We start from the raw sequence: 20,905 nt of genomic DNA on the forward strand, positions 1-20,905 counted from the left end.
GCTGGCCTGAAACACAGCGGGAGTAGAGGGGCCAAAGGAAGGCCTGTAGATCTCGAAGGAACTTGGCAACCACCTAAAGAAGTGTGGTTAATAGAAACCATCTTGCTGATGTGGGTGCAAGATGGTTTACAATTAGGAATGAAACATTAGGGAACAATCTGCTTGTCCTTGGGGCAAAGGGAAGCATGGAGAGTCTGGGTCAGGGGAAGGACATCAGAGATGTGTTGTGGGAAGGTGTCTGGGAGCAGAATGGATGGGGTTGGAGGGCCCCAGATTGGAAGCAGGAGAGAATGTAGTGCAGGCTTGAAGCAGAGTGACAGCATGAGGTTGGGGAGAAGTGGCAGCTGGCCACCATCCTCCCAGCACTTCCCACGGAGAGGAATGACAATGACACCTAATACCTCCTGAGGTAAGCTACAGTAGCATTCTACACCACTTTCTGGAGTTATTAGTGCCCTAATTCAGGTGGGAAGGCAACAGTAGTAAAGACTGAATTTGACTTTTAAGAAGTTTTGTCATCTCCTCATTGAAATATTTCCTGAAGTACATCATCTTTCATAGTTATGGTATATGTTTTTATCTTCAGCTACAGAGAAATGACGAATTAACGACTTAACCAATAATCTTAACCAATTCAAGACCTGAATCCTTCGTATAAGCCATGTACCCTGACTTCATGGTTATGGTCCTTGATGCAGAAGGGAGAAGAAGTCAGTCCACTCCTGAGACCACCTGCACGTTACAAAAGGACTGAGTCTCAAAGTTCCTCTGAGGAAAGCTTCTTGGGCTAGAGGTTTGAGAATGCAGCCAGGAATCGGGGAATCGAATTCTACCTTTGGCTCTAAATTTACCTGCTGTACAGGTTCGGGGGGTACAAATCAACCCTGTCATTGTCATCATTGATGTGACATTGCTGTGGAAGTCATTTCCATCATACCATCTTCCTAGTTTCCTCGACAGGGAATAAAATAAAACTTCAGGTAAGGTGGTATCCCAGTAATTATATTTTAATTAAGGCACATTCTATCCTCCCCTCCTTCCATATAATAAACATTGACTTATCTGTTTTCAGAGCACCATCCAAAGCTCTAGGTTAGGAGTGAGGAAAAGAACCAAAGAAACTGACATTCTAAAGTGCCTTATAATTTCACTGGGCAGATACCACCGTGCCCGCAATAAATAAATAAATAAATAAATAAATAAATAAATAAATAAATAAATAAATAAATGGAAAAAATGACTCAGAAAAAAAAATTCCAAAGCAATGACTCTACATTTAAAAATATGTAAACAAAAATGTAAAAAATAAGAAACCATCTTGCTGACGTGGGTACAAGATGGTTTACAATCAGGAATGAAACATTAGGGAACAATCTGCTTGTCAAGCAGGTAATATAAACAGACTGGTGGGACCATCACATGGGCGAGTAAAAGATCAGTCTTTTATTCACTCATCAAATGGATATTTATTGGGCTCCTACAATGTTCTGTGCTAAGTATCGACGATGTAAGATGAACAGAGCCACAGACCTGGTCCTTCAAGAGCTCACTCTGAGTGGTGGAGAGGCACTAAATCTTTGCAGGAACTGTTGATGTCAAGATAGGAGCAGAGTGCAACGGGGACTGAGGTGTGACTGGGGGACTCTGCCTGGGGGAGCCTGGAGGGAGATTTGGGGCTTGCTCTTTAAGGACAACAGAAGTTTTTCAGTGTCCAAGGGGAAAGGGTGTTCTAGGCTGAGTGAGGAGGGTTGTTTGGAAGAGAGCGGGGTCAGGGTGAAGGCCTCAGGACCGTGCAGGAGTTCAACCCCAAGAATTAGTGATGTCAAACAGGGGCCATTTGAGGAGGGCGTCTCCTGCAGTTGGCTGAAGGATGCATTGCAATAGAGAGGCTCAGGCACATTCCTGTGGTCGTCCTGGTGTGAAGACCCGTGTTAGGGTGTGATTAAAGAAATGACAACCAGGACAGAGTTGAGAGACCTGGCAGCACTTGATGACAGATGGGTCTGAAAAGATGGACTGTGGGGGAGGGAAGAAACCCTTTTTCTATCCAAAGACTGATGGCTAATTCAATGATATTGATGTTCACAAAATGATTGTAAGCCTTCAGTATTACTATGTAGAGCCACTTACAGTGAGGCATGATAGCGACACGGGCATGGAAAACCCGATGCATAATTGGGCCTGGAGACATTTCCAAAGGAGCTGACCCAGTCACATCAGGGCTGGCAGGAACAAAAACATGCTAGCCTTGGTGTGACTGGGTTAACTCCACAAGGAAAGGACCGAGCTCAGGCTGAGGGCATGGGAAAGACAGGATGAGCATAACACTTCACTTTCTTGGGCCGGGGGACTAATCTACTGAATGACTTGTGTACCCCGCAGGACCCAGACTTCTGGAGGAGGGTGATCAGCTCTAACAGTTAGTATCTTACGGTCCAATGACGTTTACACTTTCCTAAAGGAGCCTGGACCGAGGGGTAAGGATGCTGCTGTAACCGCTGAAACAGTCCCTAAGTGTGTCCCGTGGTCCCTGTTGCTCTCACGGCAGTACGCCCATCCCCTTTTGTACTTGCTCACTGCATTGCACTCTAATGGTCTAGTTATGTCTGTGACTTCTTCAAGGGCAAAGCCTGACCTTAGGCAGCTCTCTATCCCCAGTAAGTTGCCCAACATACAGAAGGTGCTCAATAAATCTTGAATTGAATACTTTAATGAGATAACAGATGCCTTATCTGTGAAAAAACATCATGTGCCATCAAAATATTTGTCATTATCAATAATAAACTGAACTGCTGGCACACACTATAGACCGGGGGGAGCCAACACATATGCCAATCACCCAGCTGGGTAGTTGGCAGCCAACCTATGAGATGGGGCACTGTTGCTGTACTATATACTCAATGCCTAACACACAGTAGGGGGCTTTCGGTAAATGAGTGAACAAATGAAGGAATGAATGGAATCATTCATTCAAACCTTCACTTGGGAATCATGCAGTGCTGACTCTCTCTGCCCTCTGAAACACTGTCATCCTATATTCATTCATTTATTTATTCATGCATTCATTCATTCATTCATTCAACAAATACGTACTGATTCCCTACTATGTGCCAGGCACTGCTATGGGTATTAACGATACAGTGCTGTACAAAATAGGTAATGTTCCTGCCCTAAACAGCTTACATAGTGCCTGGATTCATACAATAAACAGGGAGAGGTAGAGTACATTTTTTCGGTGGTAAGTGCTACAAAGAGAAGCCAGGTAGTAAGTGGGGAAGGAGTCCAAGGGAACTTTTAAGTGCATGTGTTTGGAAGTCAAACAAGCCAGTGGCGACTCTTGTTCTGCCACTTGGTAACCCTGTAACCACTGGGTGAGTTGCCCAACCTGTCAGGCTCAGTTTCCAGCTCCATAAAACTGGAATCATGATACCTATCTCATTGTTACAAGCATGAAATGAAAAGGTATGCAAACCAGTCATACAAAGGGACATTGTTACTATCATTTTTGAGTTTGCTAATGCTTTCTCACTCCCGACTCTGTCATAGGACCTGTGTCTGGAATCCAGCACAAGGCGTGATACAGAGGAGAGAGAAAGGTGACACAAGAAGAGAAACACTAGCTAACATTCACTGAGTGCTTACTCTGGATGAGGCGCTTCATGGCAGGCCTGTCACTTAGTTACTGCAACAGTCCTACAGCTCCCTCGTCTCAGAGTTGTGGCAAGAAGTTCAGTGAGTCTCCCAAGGTCTCAGAAGTAGTGAGTGGCAAGGTTGGGATCTGATGGAGAACCCGTACCCTCAGCTACCACAGCTAACCGCCTATTCGCTCTGTGGTGACTCTTCCCCACGAGCACCCCCGGCCCCCACCATACCATCACCAGCAGTGCATTCATTCAGACACGCAGGAGCAGAAGTCTCACTGGCCACCCTGGATTCCAGCACAGTTGCTCCTTGAGCCTGACACAGGATGACACCCTGCAGCAGCAGCCCTACCTGTTATGTTGACCACGATGCTGCTGACCTTGGCTATCCGTCTGGTTTCCACTTTGCACGTGTAATTGCCATTGTGCTCTGTCATGGCCATCACCGAGTAGTTGGCCTGGTTCTCGTGCCGGCTGTGTGCCACAATCGCCTTGTCCTTCTGGATTATGATTTCTGGAAATACCTGGACCTTGTGCGTCACTTGAATGGTGCACCTAATCTGCAGCTCGTCTCCTTCTGTGATCACTCCTTCGGGGCTGATGTGAAACTTGGGATTCGAGAAGGATTCTACAAGAAGAGGACAAGCTTGTTGGACTCAGGTTCAGACCAGGGGGAGGAAGAAGGCACTTCCTCCACTTTTCTGCTCTTTTTGTTCTCAACTGCCATTTTTCCTTAGTAACTAAAAACATTCAACCTGTCCTCTCAAAAACCTTCACCCAGCCTGCTCTGATGCTCCCTCCCTTTTCGCTCATTCTTGCCTCTTCAACCTTCTCTTAACTGCAATTCTGTAACTTTCTTGAGCTTCCCAAGGCTAAACAATCTTCTATAAATCCTATCTTCAGAACCTTCTTCAAATAACCTCAGAAATAACCACAGACTCTGCCCCCTGCCCACCAAAGATTTTCCCGGTTCCTCTCACACCATTGGTTTCATGGAACTCTGGCATTTCAGCATAAATAGTCCATAGCTTTCAAAAATGATAATGACGTAGACTGTGCTGCTTTATGAAAATGAATATTTAAATAGCCATATGCAAAAAAAAAAGGGGGGGGATTTCTAGTCTATTCTATTGCTTTGTTAAAAATGCCGGCTATGACTGACTAAATTGATTTCAGGACTCATGCAGTTTTAAAAACACCATTTTAATTAAATATGTGTCAGATACCAGGTGTGGGATCTTCAGGAGATGGTGAGGGAAGCAGGGCTAGGCCTTTGCTCCTGCCAAAGAAAACAGAAGAGTATAAAGAGTATACACACAGATTACAACTGTGTAAAATACAGATAGGGACATTAAAAACGCCAAAAGTGAATTTAGAGTGATATAATATTTTCACATTCATTAGTTGTTGTTGTTTTAAACTATAATCATTTAAATTTACAATAAAGAGGTATCATTTAAAAAATAGTCTGCTTTCCTGAGTCAAAGTCAGAAAAGAAAGGGTATCTTTTAGGACACTCAACAAGTGCCCTCTGTGGTAGTTTAATAATAACTGCAGGTTTGTTTGTTTTTTTCTTATCCCCAAATTAACTCCAGATGCACCAGAGATACAGAAAGAAATACAGAAAGAAAAAAAAAAATAAAATAAACCACAGAAACAGTAAGAGAAAACATAGGTGCATTTTTTCTCTAATAATCTTGGAGTATGGAGGAACTTCAAGCATGAATCGCAAAACTGAGATACCATAAGGAAAAAAGATGGATACATTTGATTAACCAAAGATTAAAAGCTTCTGCATGGAAAAAAATCATAAAGATGATGACAAACTGGGTAACATATTTGCATAGTGCCTGACAAAGAGCTAATTCCTTTAATTTATAAAGGGCTCAAACAAATCAATGAGAAACAGCTGAAATGGGCAAAGTGTATATGAACAGGCAGTTTATGGGGGGAAAATGTAATAGACCAAAAGATATAAAGATCATACTCAACTTCACTAAGGACCGAAGAAATAGAAATCACAACCACAATGATATATCATTGTGCCTCAATTAGTTTGGCAAAAATAACAAAAGGTTGATAATACTCCATGTTGGTAAGGTTGGTTACCATCACTTCAGCTATTTCGAGGAGACCTTTGGTAATATCTATCAATATTGAAAATGCACAAAACATTTCCATTAACAATTTGCTAGAAATCAACCCCATAAATAACAACAATAATAATAATTGCAACAGTACACAAGTTATAAGTATAAGTATGTCTGTTGCAAGATTGTTTCAATAACAAAAACTGTGAAAATACCTAAATGTCCATCAACATAAACTGAGGTAAATACGTTATGGCATATCTCCGTAATAGGATTCTGAGTTGCCACTAACATGATGCAAACCTGTATTTCTTACTATGGACAAAAGTCCATAACATATTAAGAAAAAGTTATAAAATAGTATGTTTGACAAATCTCAGTTTTTGTTAAAACAAAACAAACAAAACTTTGGGTGTGTGCATGAACATACACGCAGAGTTAGTCTAGAAGACCACACAAGTGGTTTTCTCGGAGTCGTGGTAGTATGATTATTCCTTTATACTTTATATCGTACCACATTTTCTGAAAAGGTAACCCACAGCAAGTATTCTAATCAGAAAAAATATTACATATACATTATAGTTATATAAATGTATTTCTACTCGTATATGTATATAAATACACATCTGTACATATATTGTGTACATATATGTAGACATATATACATACACAATGGGCAGGGGTGAAGTAAGGTGCCAAAAGCCCTGTGATAAACTTGAGGACTTCTGCTTTGCAAAGATTTGAGGTTCTCTGCGTTAGAATGTGCCTTTCCCATGCTTCCCTGCTTCACCAGTCCTTCGTCCACAGGTCACTGGCAGTTGCTGGTTGCCTGTCCTGGGCACTCACCCAGGCTTCCCTCTGCTGTTGCCTTTCTCTCCCAAGAGCAATTCTCAGGTCACCTTATTTGTTTGCTATTTGTCCAATATCTTGGTGATGGGGGATGGGTAGAAGAGGGGAGCTCTCATCAAATGTAGGAGGCAAAGGCTGAGGACCTGGCCCTCCTTCCCTCCCGATCCCCTCCAAACCCCACTTCTTGATATCTGATCCACATTGGCTTAAAGCTGGGATTTTCAAACTGCAGGTCACATAGTGCATCGTTTCAGTGAGTTATGGCCAGAGTTACCAAAAAAAACAACACAAAAAAACAAAACAAAAAAAAACCTGAACTAGAGTAGAATAGAAAATAGCAAAATGCATCACATGTTAAGGTTAGGCACTGTTTGTAAAACTTTTGTTTGGGGAATTTATAAGTGTGTGTGTGTGTGTGTGTGTGTGTGTGTGTATGTGTGTGTGTAACTGTGTCACAGTCAAAAAGTTTGAAAAACTATGGACGTAAAGTGAATAAGGGCAGTCTTGAGAACAGCAGCCCAGCCAGAAGTCCCCAGCCCCCTTCCAATCCTGGGCTCTTTCTCCCCACAACAAATCAGCAAGCCAGAAAATAATGAAGAAAAGAGGAACAGGACTCTGACCCCTCACGGTGACCAGGTCACTCCTGACGATTGTAGAATTCTCCACATGTGTCCCAGAAATGATGCTGGCTTGACACTGGAAAAATATCACACGGTCTTGTTCCTCGACAGTGAATTCCAGCGTCACAAAATTCTGGTTCGGAGAAGTTTTTTCTCTTTTTTGCTTGAAATCTTTTATATCTAGTTCAAATTTTTCAATGGTGAAATGTACTGGAGGCTTTTCTTCCGGGACAGAACAGTGGACGCTCACAACCCCGCCTTCTATCGCCTCTTTTTTGTCCAGCGTCACTATGGGAGTGGACACTCCTTTGGGGAAAGAGAAAGTCCATTAGTATCAATCTGATCTAGTGGCACAAGCCTCCCTCAGCTGAGTCACTGTGGCTGACCTACCTAAGGGTTCTTTTCTTTTATTCCCAGAACACCCAATGCCACCTACCAGGTAATTATTGAGCATGTATGTGCCCAGCATAGCACCACGTACTTTGAAAAGTATAAAATATGTTTAAGATGTGGTTGGTGCTTTTAATATTTATAACACCATTGCGAAGACAAGTCTTCCCACCTGATACGGTTAAAAATGAAATAAACAGCCAGTATTCATTAGTATTATGGTGTTTGTTGCTATACTTTGTTGAATGCCAGCTATAAGCTAGGATTGACTTTACATCCATGACCCCATGGAATTCTCATAAGAAACCTCCTAGGTGGGCATGGAAGATAAAATTATGCCCATTTTATAGATAAAGAAGGTGAAGGTCAGAGAGGTTCAAGGCTCATCTAAAAGTTCACAGCAATCAAGCCCCAGAGTTGAGACTCAACCTCAGGTCTGCCTGACTCTGAAGCCAGAGGTTGGGGGAACGGGTTAGAGAGAGGAGGGATGCATAGACTCCCAGTTCAAAACGCAAAGCTGAAAATAACCATGCATCAGAGTGTGTTGCAGAGACAATGAATGATGGAGCAGTAAGGCAAGGAGGAGGCCCTCTTTGCCTGGGGGATCAGCGAAGATTCTAGCAAGGAACTGGTCTGAGAGAAATCTTCGAGGAAGGGTGTTATTTGGACAGATGAGGTGGGATGGGGGCCAAGGACAGGCATTTCAGGGAGCACGGGGAACAGCTTGTGCCAAGGACTATGGGTGGAGGGCCGCCTAGAGCAGAGAAAGGGGTGGAGGGGAAGGTACATGGGGTGGTGAGTCAGGGTCAGAGTAAGGGGAGCTGGGAAAGGCTAGCTGAGATTAGATGTCCTGTTCAAACCCCATGGTCTGGTGGTTATGAGCGCCATCTTGGAGTCAGACACGCTTGCTTGCATCGTAAGCATGCCTCTTTCTGGATGTGCCACCTCACCCAGTCACTTAGGGCTCACGAATCTTTTTTTAGTTTTTGACCCACCCAGCTCAGAGATGGAGGGCTCTCTGCTTGGGAAGAAGATCTTTACTGTATTCATACCACTACTCTCACCTATGGTATCACCTGCTTGTGAAGGGTTTCGCCTGCTTCACGCTGAGCTCCCCAAATGGAGGGGCTGTATCTTCTTCATTGTTGGATGCGTGGCCTGGCTCAGAGCAGGGACTCTATACAGGCAAAAGGAATGGATGCATTGCCTTTTGTCTGCCTCCAAGACCTCTCATAACAATCAAGGGTTAGAAGTTAACTTTAGAGTCACAGAGATCTTGGTTCTAACTCTGGCTTTGCCTTTGATGAACTGCGAAACTTGAGCACGCCACTTGACTTTTTTGAACCCCCGTGTCCACACCTGTTAATGGCAGGCACCACGTGCTATTGTAGGGATTAAATGAAATATGTGTAAGGCACTCATAGTCATTTATCTCATGAGGGGCTAATACGTGGTAGTTCTTATTATTGGAAGTAGTAATAGTATGAATGACTGTTCTGATCACAAAAGCACAAACATACAGAAATGACAGTTATGGCAGCAGCTGTCGAAGAAGCAGAGGGCTGGATTCACTAACTGTGTCTGTTAAACCATCCAAGTTTAAAGAAAAATTACCCTAAATTTCAAAAGCCTGCCTGCACGTTTTTCAACATACATTTCCCAAAGTCTTGGCCTGCCCATCTTTCCTCATCACTAATGAGGACCTATTGGTTCCTCTCCTGTCCTCAGTGGAGATGGAGGAGGGCTGGTCTGCATCCCTGTGGCTGTTGCCCCTGGTGACACAAAGGGCTGTCTAGCCAGCCATGCCCCTGGCTGCCCATAGGACACCCATGGAGGAATTGAGCTGGAAGACGACACATGTGAGCCGCAAAGACTGACATGAAACCGGTCAGAGATTGTATACTTATGAAAGGAAAATGCCTCCAAACAGTTGCCTACTGTTTCTTCCTCCTTCCTGTTTGCTGAAAGGGTTATTTTCTTCTAAGAATGGCCTGGCCAAGCATCTCACACATGATGGGCCATTTATTCACTCAACATTTGGTTACTAAGCATGTTTCATTCGTTATCCCATTTAATCCTCAAAACAAAATATCCTTCAAGAGTATGTGTAGTTAGTTACCTAGTTATCTCTGTTTTAGAGACAGGAAATGAAGACTCCAAGAGGTGGGGGAATTTGACTGAGGGGCACTCTGCTGGCATACTCACCTCTGTCTTAGCCTCTGCTCTTTCCCTCTTATGCTACATCCCTTTTCTGTGGCCTTGTCCCACTTCACCATCAAGCAAACTCCTACACGATCTTCTGTATCTAGACCCAATGTCCCTTTCTCCAGGAAGTCATCTCTAACTTCTCTAGGCAGAATTGTTTTCTCGTGCCTTTGTGCTCCCAAGACACCCAGATCATATAACAATTGGGCTGTAATTAGTTGTTTACATGTCTCTCTTTCCCACCAGACTGCCTCTGGACCTGGGCTCTACTTGATGCATTTTCATGTCTTGCATTGGTTTTTCCTGACTTGCAGCCTTGGGAAATGCTTCATGAGGGAATGAATGTATGAATGAATGAATGAATCCTTATATCTCTGAACCCAAATTTTCTACAATGATTCTCTTGTTTCTCCATCTCCATCTATTTCTACTTCCCCTTTTCATCTGTTTAATCTGTTTCACAATCATTTATTGAGTACCTACTGTAAGCCAGATTCTTTGTTCGAGGAAAAAGCAACACAAACCAAACACCATCTCACACCTCCAGAAGAGCAGACAGAGGTGGGAGAAACAGTTGCAATAACAAGTGGAAAACTAACTGCCATTTAGTGAGAACTCTTTATGTACTGGTATCAGGCCAAGTACTTTACTTATACGATATTTTTAATCCTCTCAAAATTCCCTAAACTGGGTATTATTAGTATCTTCATTTCAATGATGAGAATTTTAAAGTTTAGAGAGGTTCAGGAACTTGCCCAGCTTGGAATCCTGCAGGCAGAGTGACCATTGAATTCAGTGTCAAATCTCTGCCCAATGGCCTTCATACAAATCCCACTGAAAGGAGAGACAGCCTTCAGTGGAGCTGAAAGAGGACTGGGACCCTGGGGGAGACCAATTTTCTTTGGGACAGTGTCAGAAAAGAGATCCAGTTGAGTCTTGAGGAGAAATAGTAATTTCCAAGGAGATGAGATAAAGAAGGGTATTCCCGGGAGAGGGGAATATCATGTGCTAAGGCAAGGAGGTGAGAAACAGCCTGGCATGTTGGGAGCATGTCTAATGCCTACGTTTTCTTTTCTTTTCCATATTAGTTTCAGGTATACAAAACAACATAGTGATTAGACATTTACACCCCTCACAAAGTGATAACCCCAACAAGTCTACTACCCCTCTGACATCGTATATAGTTGTTACAATACGATTGACTATATTCCCTATGCTGTACTTTACATCCCGGGACTATATATATATTTTTTTAATGATAGTTGACATTCCATATTATTTTATATTACTTTCAGATGTACAGTATAGTGCTTAGGCATTTATATAATTTATGAAGTGATTCCCCCTGATAAGTTTAGGACCCATCTGACACTATATATAGTTTTTACTAATGCCTACATTTCCAGGTTAGGAAAATGCCAGGAAGATGAATGAGAAGGGTGACGGATGGGCAGGTAGGTCCAGTGTCACTATGCATTCAACGCCTGTCCTTGCTACTGCATGTGTTAGCTTTATCTGCTTGAGGTACGTTCAATGCCAGGGACTCACTTTTCACCAACACCTTGTACTCCGAAGTGGTTCTCTCCTTGTTGTTCAGAAGCACCGTGCATTTGTATATCCCTGCGTTGTAGACCCGGGCTTGGGCAATGAAATAACTCTCTGTGCTCTCCGTGGAGGAGATGTTGTAAAACAGCGTGTCGTCCTTGTAGAACAGCAGCTGGTACTGAGGCTTGGCGTGCGAGGTGGTGCTGATATCCACGATGCATTGCAGGGTCAGGTTGTCCCCGTTCTGTACCTCCTGGCGTGGCAGGAACGCCATGCGGATGCTGTTGATGGTGAAAGCTAAGTGCCAAGGGAAGGAAGGAAGACACACCTGTTATCTCAGAAACCACGCTGTCCTGGTGACCTTTGCCACATCAGCTTGGTATCATCACATTCTACACAGTGCAGTGGCCAGGGGTCCCAAATGCCTACCGGGGCCAGGTGGGTGGATAATGATCCCGGGTAGTGGGTCAAGCATGAGGCAGTTGGTACGAAGCTGCTGATATTCCCACCAAGACAAGGTGGCAGTGTTCAGAGTGTGACAAATAAAACATGTCCATAAGACATATGCAGCCTGTAAGCGGCCACATCGTGGCCCCTGGAGGAAGCATAGGATTCAGGCAGATAAGCATTCAAGTCCTGGTTAGTCACTTACTATGTGACATTGGGGTGATTGACCTCTTTAGGCTCTGCTTCCTCATCTGTAAGATGCCATAATAATACGCACTTAGTAGGTTACTGTAAGACTTACAGGAGAGGAGCAGGAAAGCACCTAGTACAGTGCCTAGCATACAGTAATTGCTTAATAAATGACAGCCACCACCATTTTGAAATCAGACGGTCATGCCCAGGAAATTTCCTTCCTCATCCAGGCCTGACGGAATTAGCACAGTCCTAGCTGGCATTTTTCTATCTCATGAACTCAGAGCCCTCCCCAGATGGCTGAGGACTTGAAACCACTTCTGAGGAAGCCACTTGCTGTCCCCATCCCCATCTGCCATTGAGAAGCAAAGAGCACAGGTTTTCCTCTGCTAACGAGGGGAATCTCTGATCAAGCACCCAGAGCAGCTACGATGCCCCACTAGCCACCCAATCTCTGCCAGAAAGCGGGCGCCAGATCAACTAGCCAAATGCATCATTTCTGGCCCATATCGTCCAACATCTAAGATCCAGCAACCAGAGACTATCAACAGAATTCAGCTTTTGAGACTTATTTACAGTGGTGGGCTGATGGGAAGATGAATTACTTAAACCTAGATGCTCTCTGGCTATTTGGGTGACGGGCCACTGCTCTGAAAATTTTCCAGGCTAGAAGGTTCTGGAAAATGCTCATTGATCAGGACTTCTGTCCAAGCTTCAGAGCGGACCAGGGCAGTTCTGTCTTTTGAGGGTCCTCTTGGTCCTGCCCATAGATCCTTCTGCAGCCCAGCTGGGGTCCTAGTTATACCCTTGATGTACCTCAAAGTACCTCAGCTCCACCTTCCCTATGGTTTATTATCTAAGCATAAATATCTGGACTTGAACAGCACTCTAAAATATTCACTCTCCAATCTCCTGTCACAAAGACAACCTCAAACATCTCATAGTCTAGACATGACTAGAAAGAACGGATAATACATGGGGAGTTTTGGGGAAAATGTATCTAAAGTCCATGACCTTAAAATCAGGTATCTCAGCCTCGCAAAACCTCCAAACTCCTACACATCTCCCCCATAAACCTCCACTGTGTCCGTTCTCAAAGAGACCTGGGGTCAACATCAGGATCTGGGATTGAGAGCTACTGTATCTGGTGTGCTTTGTTGGCTTCCTGTCTCACCTACCTCCATGAAGTATGAATAAAACAATCATGAGATTTTACATTTTTATTTAAATTTTGGAGTGGGTAGTGCAGTCAAATGTTTAAAAACCCCCAAAGGTGGATGATATGATGTCTATGAGAAAACCCCAAAGAGCATACTGGCAACTTATCTGAAATAATGCACATTTTAAAAGGTGGATGGATATAAGATTCATATTTTTAAAATATTGTGGTCACTTCTGAAGGCAAGAGGGAAATAAGACTGGGTGGAGCACACAGGTAGATACAGGTATGGGTAATGTCCTAATTCTTGGCTTGAGGGGTGGGGTCCTGTGAATTCATTATGTTACTAAAAACATACACACAGATAAAACAAAAGGCAATTATGTGTGGGTCAAGGATGAATGTGTGATAGGAGCGAAGAATTATGGTCAATCCAATTCTGTGTATTTGAAACCCAAAAAAAGAACACAGAGGAAAAGATACAGTGTAAAGTCTCTTGCCGTTTCTGTCCCTGTCCAATCAATTTCCAGGGGGAAGTTTTTCTTCCCCTTGCAGAAGAAACCACTGATTTTAGTTTTTTCCCGCTAGTACTTATGCATCTAGAAGCAATTACAAAGGTAACATCTTACCGACTCCTCCCCACTCCTTAACACAAAACGTGACTCTCCATGCACAGAGTTTGGCAGCTCCACCTGTGGATCTTACCCAAAGTTTACGTGACCCATGAGGACTTCAGAGGCCAGAGATGGCATGGGACAGGGGGCATCGGGTACTGTTCAAGCTAAACAGTGTCACATGGCTTAGATAAGGCTCCTAAACGTTGAATTCTCATAAGACACTTTGATAACTGAAAAATGTTCATGGGCCATGCCTGATGAATGTATATTTATTGAGCCTCCTAGATACTCTAAATCTCCTTATTTTTTAGACCAAGGAAGGACCTCCAGAAATCTTGGAGGTCCTTGCTTGGACCACCTTGCTGTGGTCCCTCACTGAATTATACTAAACAACAACACATCATTTTTATAAGTGGTCTCAACTCCGTTTTCAAATAAGAAAAGGTAAGAAAAGGTACCGCTAGCTAGCTGGCCAAAGACACTGGCAAAAACTTTCTTTCCCTCTCTGGTAACAAAGTCAAACCTTTTTCAGCAATTTAAAATGTAATTTGTCTATAACGTCTTAGGTTTTTAAATGAATGCAACAGTCCACACCTGTCCCTTTCTTCTGAGCAATTGATATGACAAAAAAAAAAAAAAGGGGCATCTGATTAGTCCCTGAGATGAAATAAGTTGAAGCTTTAAATCACCCTTACGGTAGCCGCCTTCAAGATGGACCCCGTGAAATCAGCCTTGCCTTCTGGTATTCACACCTGCGTCTGGTCCCTCCCACATCATACCAGGGTTGGTCTTGGTATGCACAAAACACTGCAGCAAGGGTTATATGTCACTTCTGAGATTAGGTTACAAAGACATCGCAACTTTTGCCTTGCTCATTCTTTCCTTTTCTGGGATCACGCATTCTGGGCAAAGCCAGGTGTGATGTCATGAGCACCTCTACAGAGAGGAACAGCCACATGGGTGAACTTAAAAGCGGATCCCCCCAGTTTCAGACATAATTCAAGTAATTGTAACCCCGACCAACATGTTATCTGCAACCTCCTGACAGACCCTGAGTCAGAACCACCCAGCTAAGCCACTCCCAGATTCCTGACCCTCAGAAACTGTGTGAGATAATAAACTGTTGTCTTAAGCCACTAAGTTTTGGGGTAATTTGTTGAGCAGCAATAGATAACAAATATACCACCCAACGAATCTTCAAAAATCTCTACCTGATTATTAAGATAATACAGAAAACTTCTTTGTGAACAAACTGTCCAGAAATAGCCACATTGGATTACTGTGCAGGTCTCATCATTCACAAAATAGAGGGTTGTTCACAACCTGGGCTACCTGGGCCCCCCAGAAGCTCACGGGTGGGTGTTAGGGGGCCTGTGAGCCACCCCCCAATTATATGCAAGTGTGCATTTTTCTGGAGAAAGGATCTACAGCTTTCCTTATGGAACCCAAAAGGTTCGGAACTGTCAGGGTTGAAGAACGATGGATTGTGAAACAGCTTTGAGAGGTCAGATCTTTTCGACCTGGGGAGATGAAGGCTGATGGAGGAAAATCCGAAGTAACAAAGTCACCACAGCACAGAGAGGGCAGCCTGGGACCACAGTGCCGAATCCCCAGACCCAAAACGAAGGGGCCTGCTTCCCTCTGCCTCTAGCCGCCTGTCAGTGGATGCTGATGAGCCCTGGGAAGATGAGGCATTATGACTCAGCCAGCCACTTGGCCCTCAACCTGGAAATGACTCAGGAAAAAAAGGTGGTGGGGAGAGAAGGAGGAACCACCCACTATTGTCAGGAAAATTACAGGGAGCCTCAAAGCATGGAGTCCCCGCTGGACTTTGGTGCTCAGCATAGAGCATGCCGGCCCATCTTCTCATAGGAATCGCAAGCATTTCCAAGTTCATTCAGTTCGGGTGCCCTTCAGTGAGACATTTATCGAGCAGCTGTGTCAGGTGCTGGGTTTACAAGGTAAATACACAATCGTCCCTGCTGTCCTAGACTGCGCAGGCTGGTGGGGACCCAGATAACTAGAGGGCAGTGATGTAAACGCCAAGAGGGAGGGCTGCCCAGGACAGGCCAAGGAAAGTCTGAAGGAAATGACCCCTGAACCGAGTCTTGGACCAGGCCAAGAACAGGGGCATTCATGCAGGAGAACAGCATGTACCCGGGCACAGGGGCATGAGAAATCAAAGCATCCGGGCACAGACAGCTACAGGAACCAGAGTGTGGAGCCGGAGGGGCCAGGCAGGCCAGGTAGGAAGTGACAGAACAAAGGACCTTGCCCGCTCTGCTGACACGCTGGGCCCTGTCCTGAGGGTCTTCAGGAAGGGGTGACAGGATGACACTGGAGCTTTAGAAAGATCACTGTGGGCTGGGAGTAGGACCAGAGACCTATAAACAGCTTGGAACTGGGGCTCAGGTGAAGGGTGATGAGGTCTGACCTAGGGCATGTGCAGTGGGAATGAGGGAAGGAGCAGACTTGAGCAATATTTAGTGAATACAAAGGACTTATTGTGGCGGGTGATGAAAAGGTTCTGGAACTACACAGTGGTGATGTTTGCACAACATTATGAATGTATTAAATATCACTAATAATAAATAAATTTTATGTTGTACATATTTTATTATAATTAAAAAAAAAGACTTGTTTGCTTGGATCTGGGGGTTGAGTCAAAGAGTGGAAGATAAGGTTTCTGGATTAGGTGCCCAGGAGGATAGAGGTGCCACCAACTAAAGCAGAGAACGACAGAAGGAGATGAGGGTGAAGGAAAAAGTCATGGTGGTGAGGCCAGCTTCAGGGGGCCTGGGAGACGACCAGGAGGAGATGTCACCTCCTGCCCCGCGTGATGCTCAGGGGAGAGGCCAGGGCTCCACTGACGGGGTATGTGGAGGAGTAGAGAGGGGACTCAAGCTCCATCGAGGGTGAGACCAGGGAATCTGCAGAGACCAGGCGATGGAGGGAGTTCAGACCCTAGGAAAATTTAACTGTCCCCTGGGGAAAGGAGGAGGGTTGATCAGCGATGTGAAAGAACACCAGGGAAGAGGGTCAGGACGGCTTCATGCAAAGCTCAGGGCTGGAGTGTCCATGGCGTTTGGCATCATGACAGGATTGGTCCATGAGAGGATTCCAATGCAGGAAGGTGTGGGGGCCACGGCCAGACTGCTAAGTGAGGGGTGACTGAGAGGTGACGAAGCAGAGACAGTGAGTATTAACCAGCCTTGGGAGAAGTTTGACTGAGGAAGCGAGTGGATAGATAGGGGACACAAGATAAATGGAGGGGTGTGGGTTGTGTGTGATTTTCCTTTTTCCTAAAAAAATAAGAGCTACCAATCTTGTTTATAGACTAAGGGGAAAGAGCCAGAGGACGGGGGGTAGGGGTGGGGAGAGATACTAAAAGTGGGGTGGAAGCTAGTAATTGACAGAGTGAGACCCCAGGGGTGATGCGAAGGCTGGGCTCAGAGCCCAGGTGGACAGGCTGGCCCTGGTCTGCACAGGGCAGACATCTCTTCTGAAGTGGGAGGGAAGCTGAGAGGAAGGGTGGGGAGGCAGATAAGCCTGCAGCCAGGGCAGGGCCGGAAGCTGAGGGAGTTCCCTCCAGACAGCACTGATTTCTAGGTGAAGATGGAGCTGAGGTCATCTCCTGCAGCAGGCTGGCCAGGGGCGAGGGAGGGCTTGAGCTAAAGGAGTGGGGAGGGCCACGGCTGACCAGGCACCTCAATCTCAGACAGCAGGCAATGTGGCATGCGCTCGGAGATCATGCATGTCAAACGCATTGTCACTGTGGTCTTGGGTGACCTAAGGAAAGGGAGACCTGGATCCTTGCCCCTACTCCGCTAACACCGAGTGTTGACCATGCCCAAATACCTCATGGCCCCTGGGCCTCAGTTTCCTCTAGTATAAGACAAGAAGGAGGCCTGAGGAAACAGTAGGAGAGTCTCCTGCTATAAGTCCTGCAGTTCCGAGGTCTTCCCTGAAGGTACAAAGACCTTTCACTAAGAACCCTGGGAAGGGAGCGATTTACTTCCTTCTGAGGTGGGAAAGGAGATGGGAGAGACTGGAGGTCCTGGGAAACAGGATGTCAAGAACAAGAGACACAGAAGCCCAGGGGCATGAATGTTGGCAGGGTGTGGTCCCGATAAAAGCTGGGGGGCCTGGACTGGAGTGGACAGAGGGTGGTGCAGGAGCTGTGAGGTGGGGAGGACAGGGCTGCAGATAGTAAACCATTATTTATTAATCACCCCGTGCTGGGGTGATTCCTTTTATCTAATCTCATCCTCACACCGACTCTATGATTGATTCTCTTATCCCCGCTTTACAGATTGCAAAAGGGCTCAAAGAGACAAAGTAAAAGTGTTCAGTTGAGTCAGGCCTAGGGAGCCAGCTAGGTGGGTTTTGGGTAGGGGAGGTTCAAGTGCCAATACCCTGCCGACTGGCTCTCTTGGACAAGTCAGTTATTTCTCTGAGGCACAGAGACATCATCAGTGAATGAGGAGGAGGAGGATGATAATGATGGAGATCCTGCCTCTCTGGGTTGCTATGGGTATCAAATGCCTGCCGAAGCACACGGGCAGTTGAACGGGAGACCCGCAGACCAGCTTTGCCAGGAGCCACACTAGCCCTCCCTGTCCTGGAGCCATTGCTCCAAGCCCTGGCTCAAAAAACCAGCATCGTCCACGTACATCATCTCCTAAGAGCTGTACAATGGTCTGCAATCCAGTCACCCACATTCTTTACCGTCTGAAGCGACTTCTGCCAAAGGGGATCCTGCTCTGAGAGCTCTCCCCACAGACCCAGACAAGCCCTGCCCTTCACGTGGACCCAAACGAAGAAAACAAAACCCGCTTATCTTAAAGATTCAAAATTAGCTCTAAAGTGGATGATAAACCAGACTTCAAAGGTAGACAGAAGCCCCCCCTTACACAAGCATAAAATACTGCAGGTATGACTATAGCATCACGGGTGGACGGGAAATGAAATCCAATTACCTGTTTTAAATCTTTTAGGCGAAAAAAGTTGTAACAATTCAAACTATGTTGTGTTTTCATGAATCCAACAAATTGATTACATTTCATTTGTGAATTTTTAAAAAAATGGGGATGACATAGAATATGAAAATGAGAAAATTATGGTAGAACAACAAAAGACTAATTATAGAATCACTCACATTTGTTATAATAATACCCCCCCCATCCTAACATACAACAGTTCACTAGGATCTAGAAAATGTGTGCTCCTTCTAGAACATGCTGTTAGAATTTGGCTTCGAACAACTGTTTTGTTCAAAAACCTTCTGAAAATGCCAGAAAGCAATACACTTTAAGCTTTGAATTGGAATATTTTCCCCCCTCAATTGTTGTAAACATTAACCCAAGCAATTTGACATGAATTTTAAGAATCACAGAAAGACAGAATGAAGCTAGGTAGAAACTTTACAACTTACAGTTTTCTTGACCCTCAAGGCTTGAACCTGGAAAAGACAGAATAAGTATGTTGATTTTGTTAGCTTTAATTCTTAGCAAGTTTAAGTGATGTGGGAAGAGAATAAAACTCACAGAGCAGAAGTGTCAGCAGGACTCCAAGCCACATCTTGCCCCCTTGGACCCACCCCAGCTGCATCCTGAGCGTGAAGACTTTTGGGCAGTTAGTTCAGCCTTTGCGCCATGCCCCCGGGGCAGAAAACACTTGCCGCGCACCAATGGTGAGAAACCCGCCCTGTGAAAAGCAGAAAAAACACTCTGGTAACTTCTCCCAGGACAGCAGAGAGACCAGCTGTGGTGCTGCTCAGGTAATAGCAGCCATTGCTGGAAATTGAAACAATGCCTGGGCTGGCCTGATATCTCCTCAGGAAATGACTGGCCTTCCTGAGGGGCCACTGAACACAGCCGCTTTGTTTAGTTTTTAAGGGGAAAAAAGGCACAAGTGACATTTGCCTCAGCGTTTCTGACCCGCCTGTCTCGCCTGGGTTTGGGAGCCCCTTCTCTTGGCAGCGTGAGAGGGCTCCTCCCTCTGCCCACCCTCCATTCAAAGGGCTTCTCTCCTTGGACACTCAGCAAGATCCTCTGCTTTGCCTTTGCCCCTCCCCCAAGGGGGCTCTTTCCGCACAGCATTAAGTCTGGGCCTCCCGCCTTTCCTGGCAGGGCCATGGGACACAGCTAACTTTGCCAGAAAATTGCAGGTTCAGAAGGGAGACCTTATAATTTTAACTGTGTGAAATCTTCACTTCTTTAAAATAGCTTTTCCTCTTTTCTTTCTCCTTGATTCAAACTGGCCTTGTCTAGTCTAATAGCACCGTGGCCCATTTCCGTTTCCTCCCACCTTTGCATATGCTGTATGACCACAACCTGAAGCCCTTAGGACATCAGAGTCTGTTCAGCAACAAACAGTCTTACGAACAAAATCTCAGGTCTGTTGATCACAGAAATAGAGTTTTGGTCGAACTAAATATAACATCTTGATTTCAGTTGTGTTTCTGCTCCAGACCCATGAAGGCAAAATGACCCTACTGGCCACATCCCCTTCCACGGGATGACAGAAGGAGGCCAAGATTGACATCAGGACCTGATGTGTGCTTCTTGTAGAACATGCTGATTAGAATTTGGCTTAGAACAACTGTTTTGTTCGAAAACCTTCTGAAAATGCCAGAAAGCAATAAACTGTAGCTTTGAATTGGAGGCAATGATCAACTCACTCCTACCTTAGCCCTGACCCATCAGTGGGGCCCAGGACCCCAACTCCCTTAGCTACCGTGACTAATGATGTTTCCCCAATATAACCTATCCTCTAGAGGCCGTTGGGAGCCAGGGCTTTGAGCCTGGCTCACCTGTGTCTCCAGGCTTGATGCCATTTCCTTAAACAATAAACCTTTATTTTCTTTGCTGCAAACCCCTGTTCGTGTCTCATTTGGCTTTGATACATGCAGGCAAATGAACCCCCTTTAGTTTGGTAACATAGTTGCTCCCCATTGCCCTCCAGAGAAAGTCAGTTTACAATCCTCAACCATCCAACGCTTGCTTACCTCTCCAGCCATAGATATGTGATGAGAAACCTCTCCAGGCATAGATATGTTTCTGTGCATCTACGTTAACACACATTTCAACATCTATAATAGGTAACCACCCTCACGAGAGTAGGTGATCTTGTTAACTATCCTGTAAGC

At 45.1% G+C, this 20,905-nt stretch overlaps 1 protein-coding gene across 2 annotated transcripts in view; it reads right to left on the reverse strand.

Moving 5' to 3' along the window:
* Positions 1 to 19,700, reverse strand: part of PECAM1 (platelet and endothelial cell adhesion molecule 1) — a 49,597-nt gene extending 29,897 nt beyond the window's left edge. The window contains exons 1-5 of one of the 2 annotated variants that reach the window (XM_019732986.3): positions 19,302 to 19,700; positions 19,190 to 19,216; positions 11,344 to 11,637; positions 7,201 to 7,506; positions 3,994 to 4,269 (exon numbers count right to left, since the gene is read on the reverse strand). In XM_019732986.3, the coding sequence (XP_019588545.3) occupies positions 3,994 to 4,269; positions 7,201 to 7,506; positions 11,344 to 11,637; positions 19,190 to 19,216; positions 19,302 to 19,365 (967 nt within the window). In that variant the 5' untranslated portion in view covers positions 19,366 to 19,700. The remainder of the gene's footprint in view (positions 1 to 3,993; positions 4,270 to 7,200; positions 7,507 to 11,343; positions 11,638 to 19,189; positions 19,217 to 19,301) is intronic. The other variant, XM_019732987.3, reaches the window with a different exon arrangement.
* Between the last annotated feature and the right edge of the window lie 1,205 nt (positions 19,701 to 20,905).

Source organism: Rhinolophus sinicus, chromosome 12 (genome assembly GCF_057876585.1).
Source record: "Rhinolophus sinicus isolate RSI-liver-muscle chromosome 12, RSI-T2T, whole genome shotgun sequence".
In the NCBI taxonomy this organism is placed as follows: domain Eukaryota; kingdom Metazoa; phylum Chordata; class Mammalia; order Chiroptera; family Rhinolophidae; genus Rhinolophus; species Rhinolophus sinicus.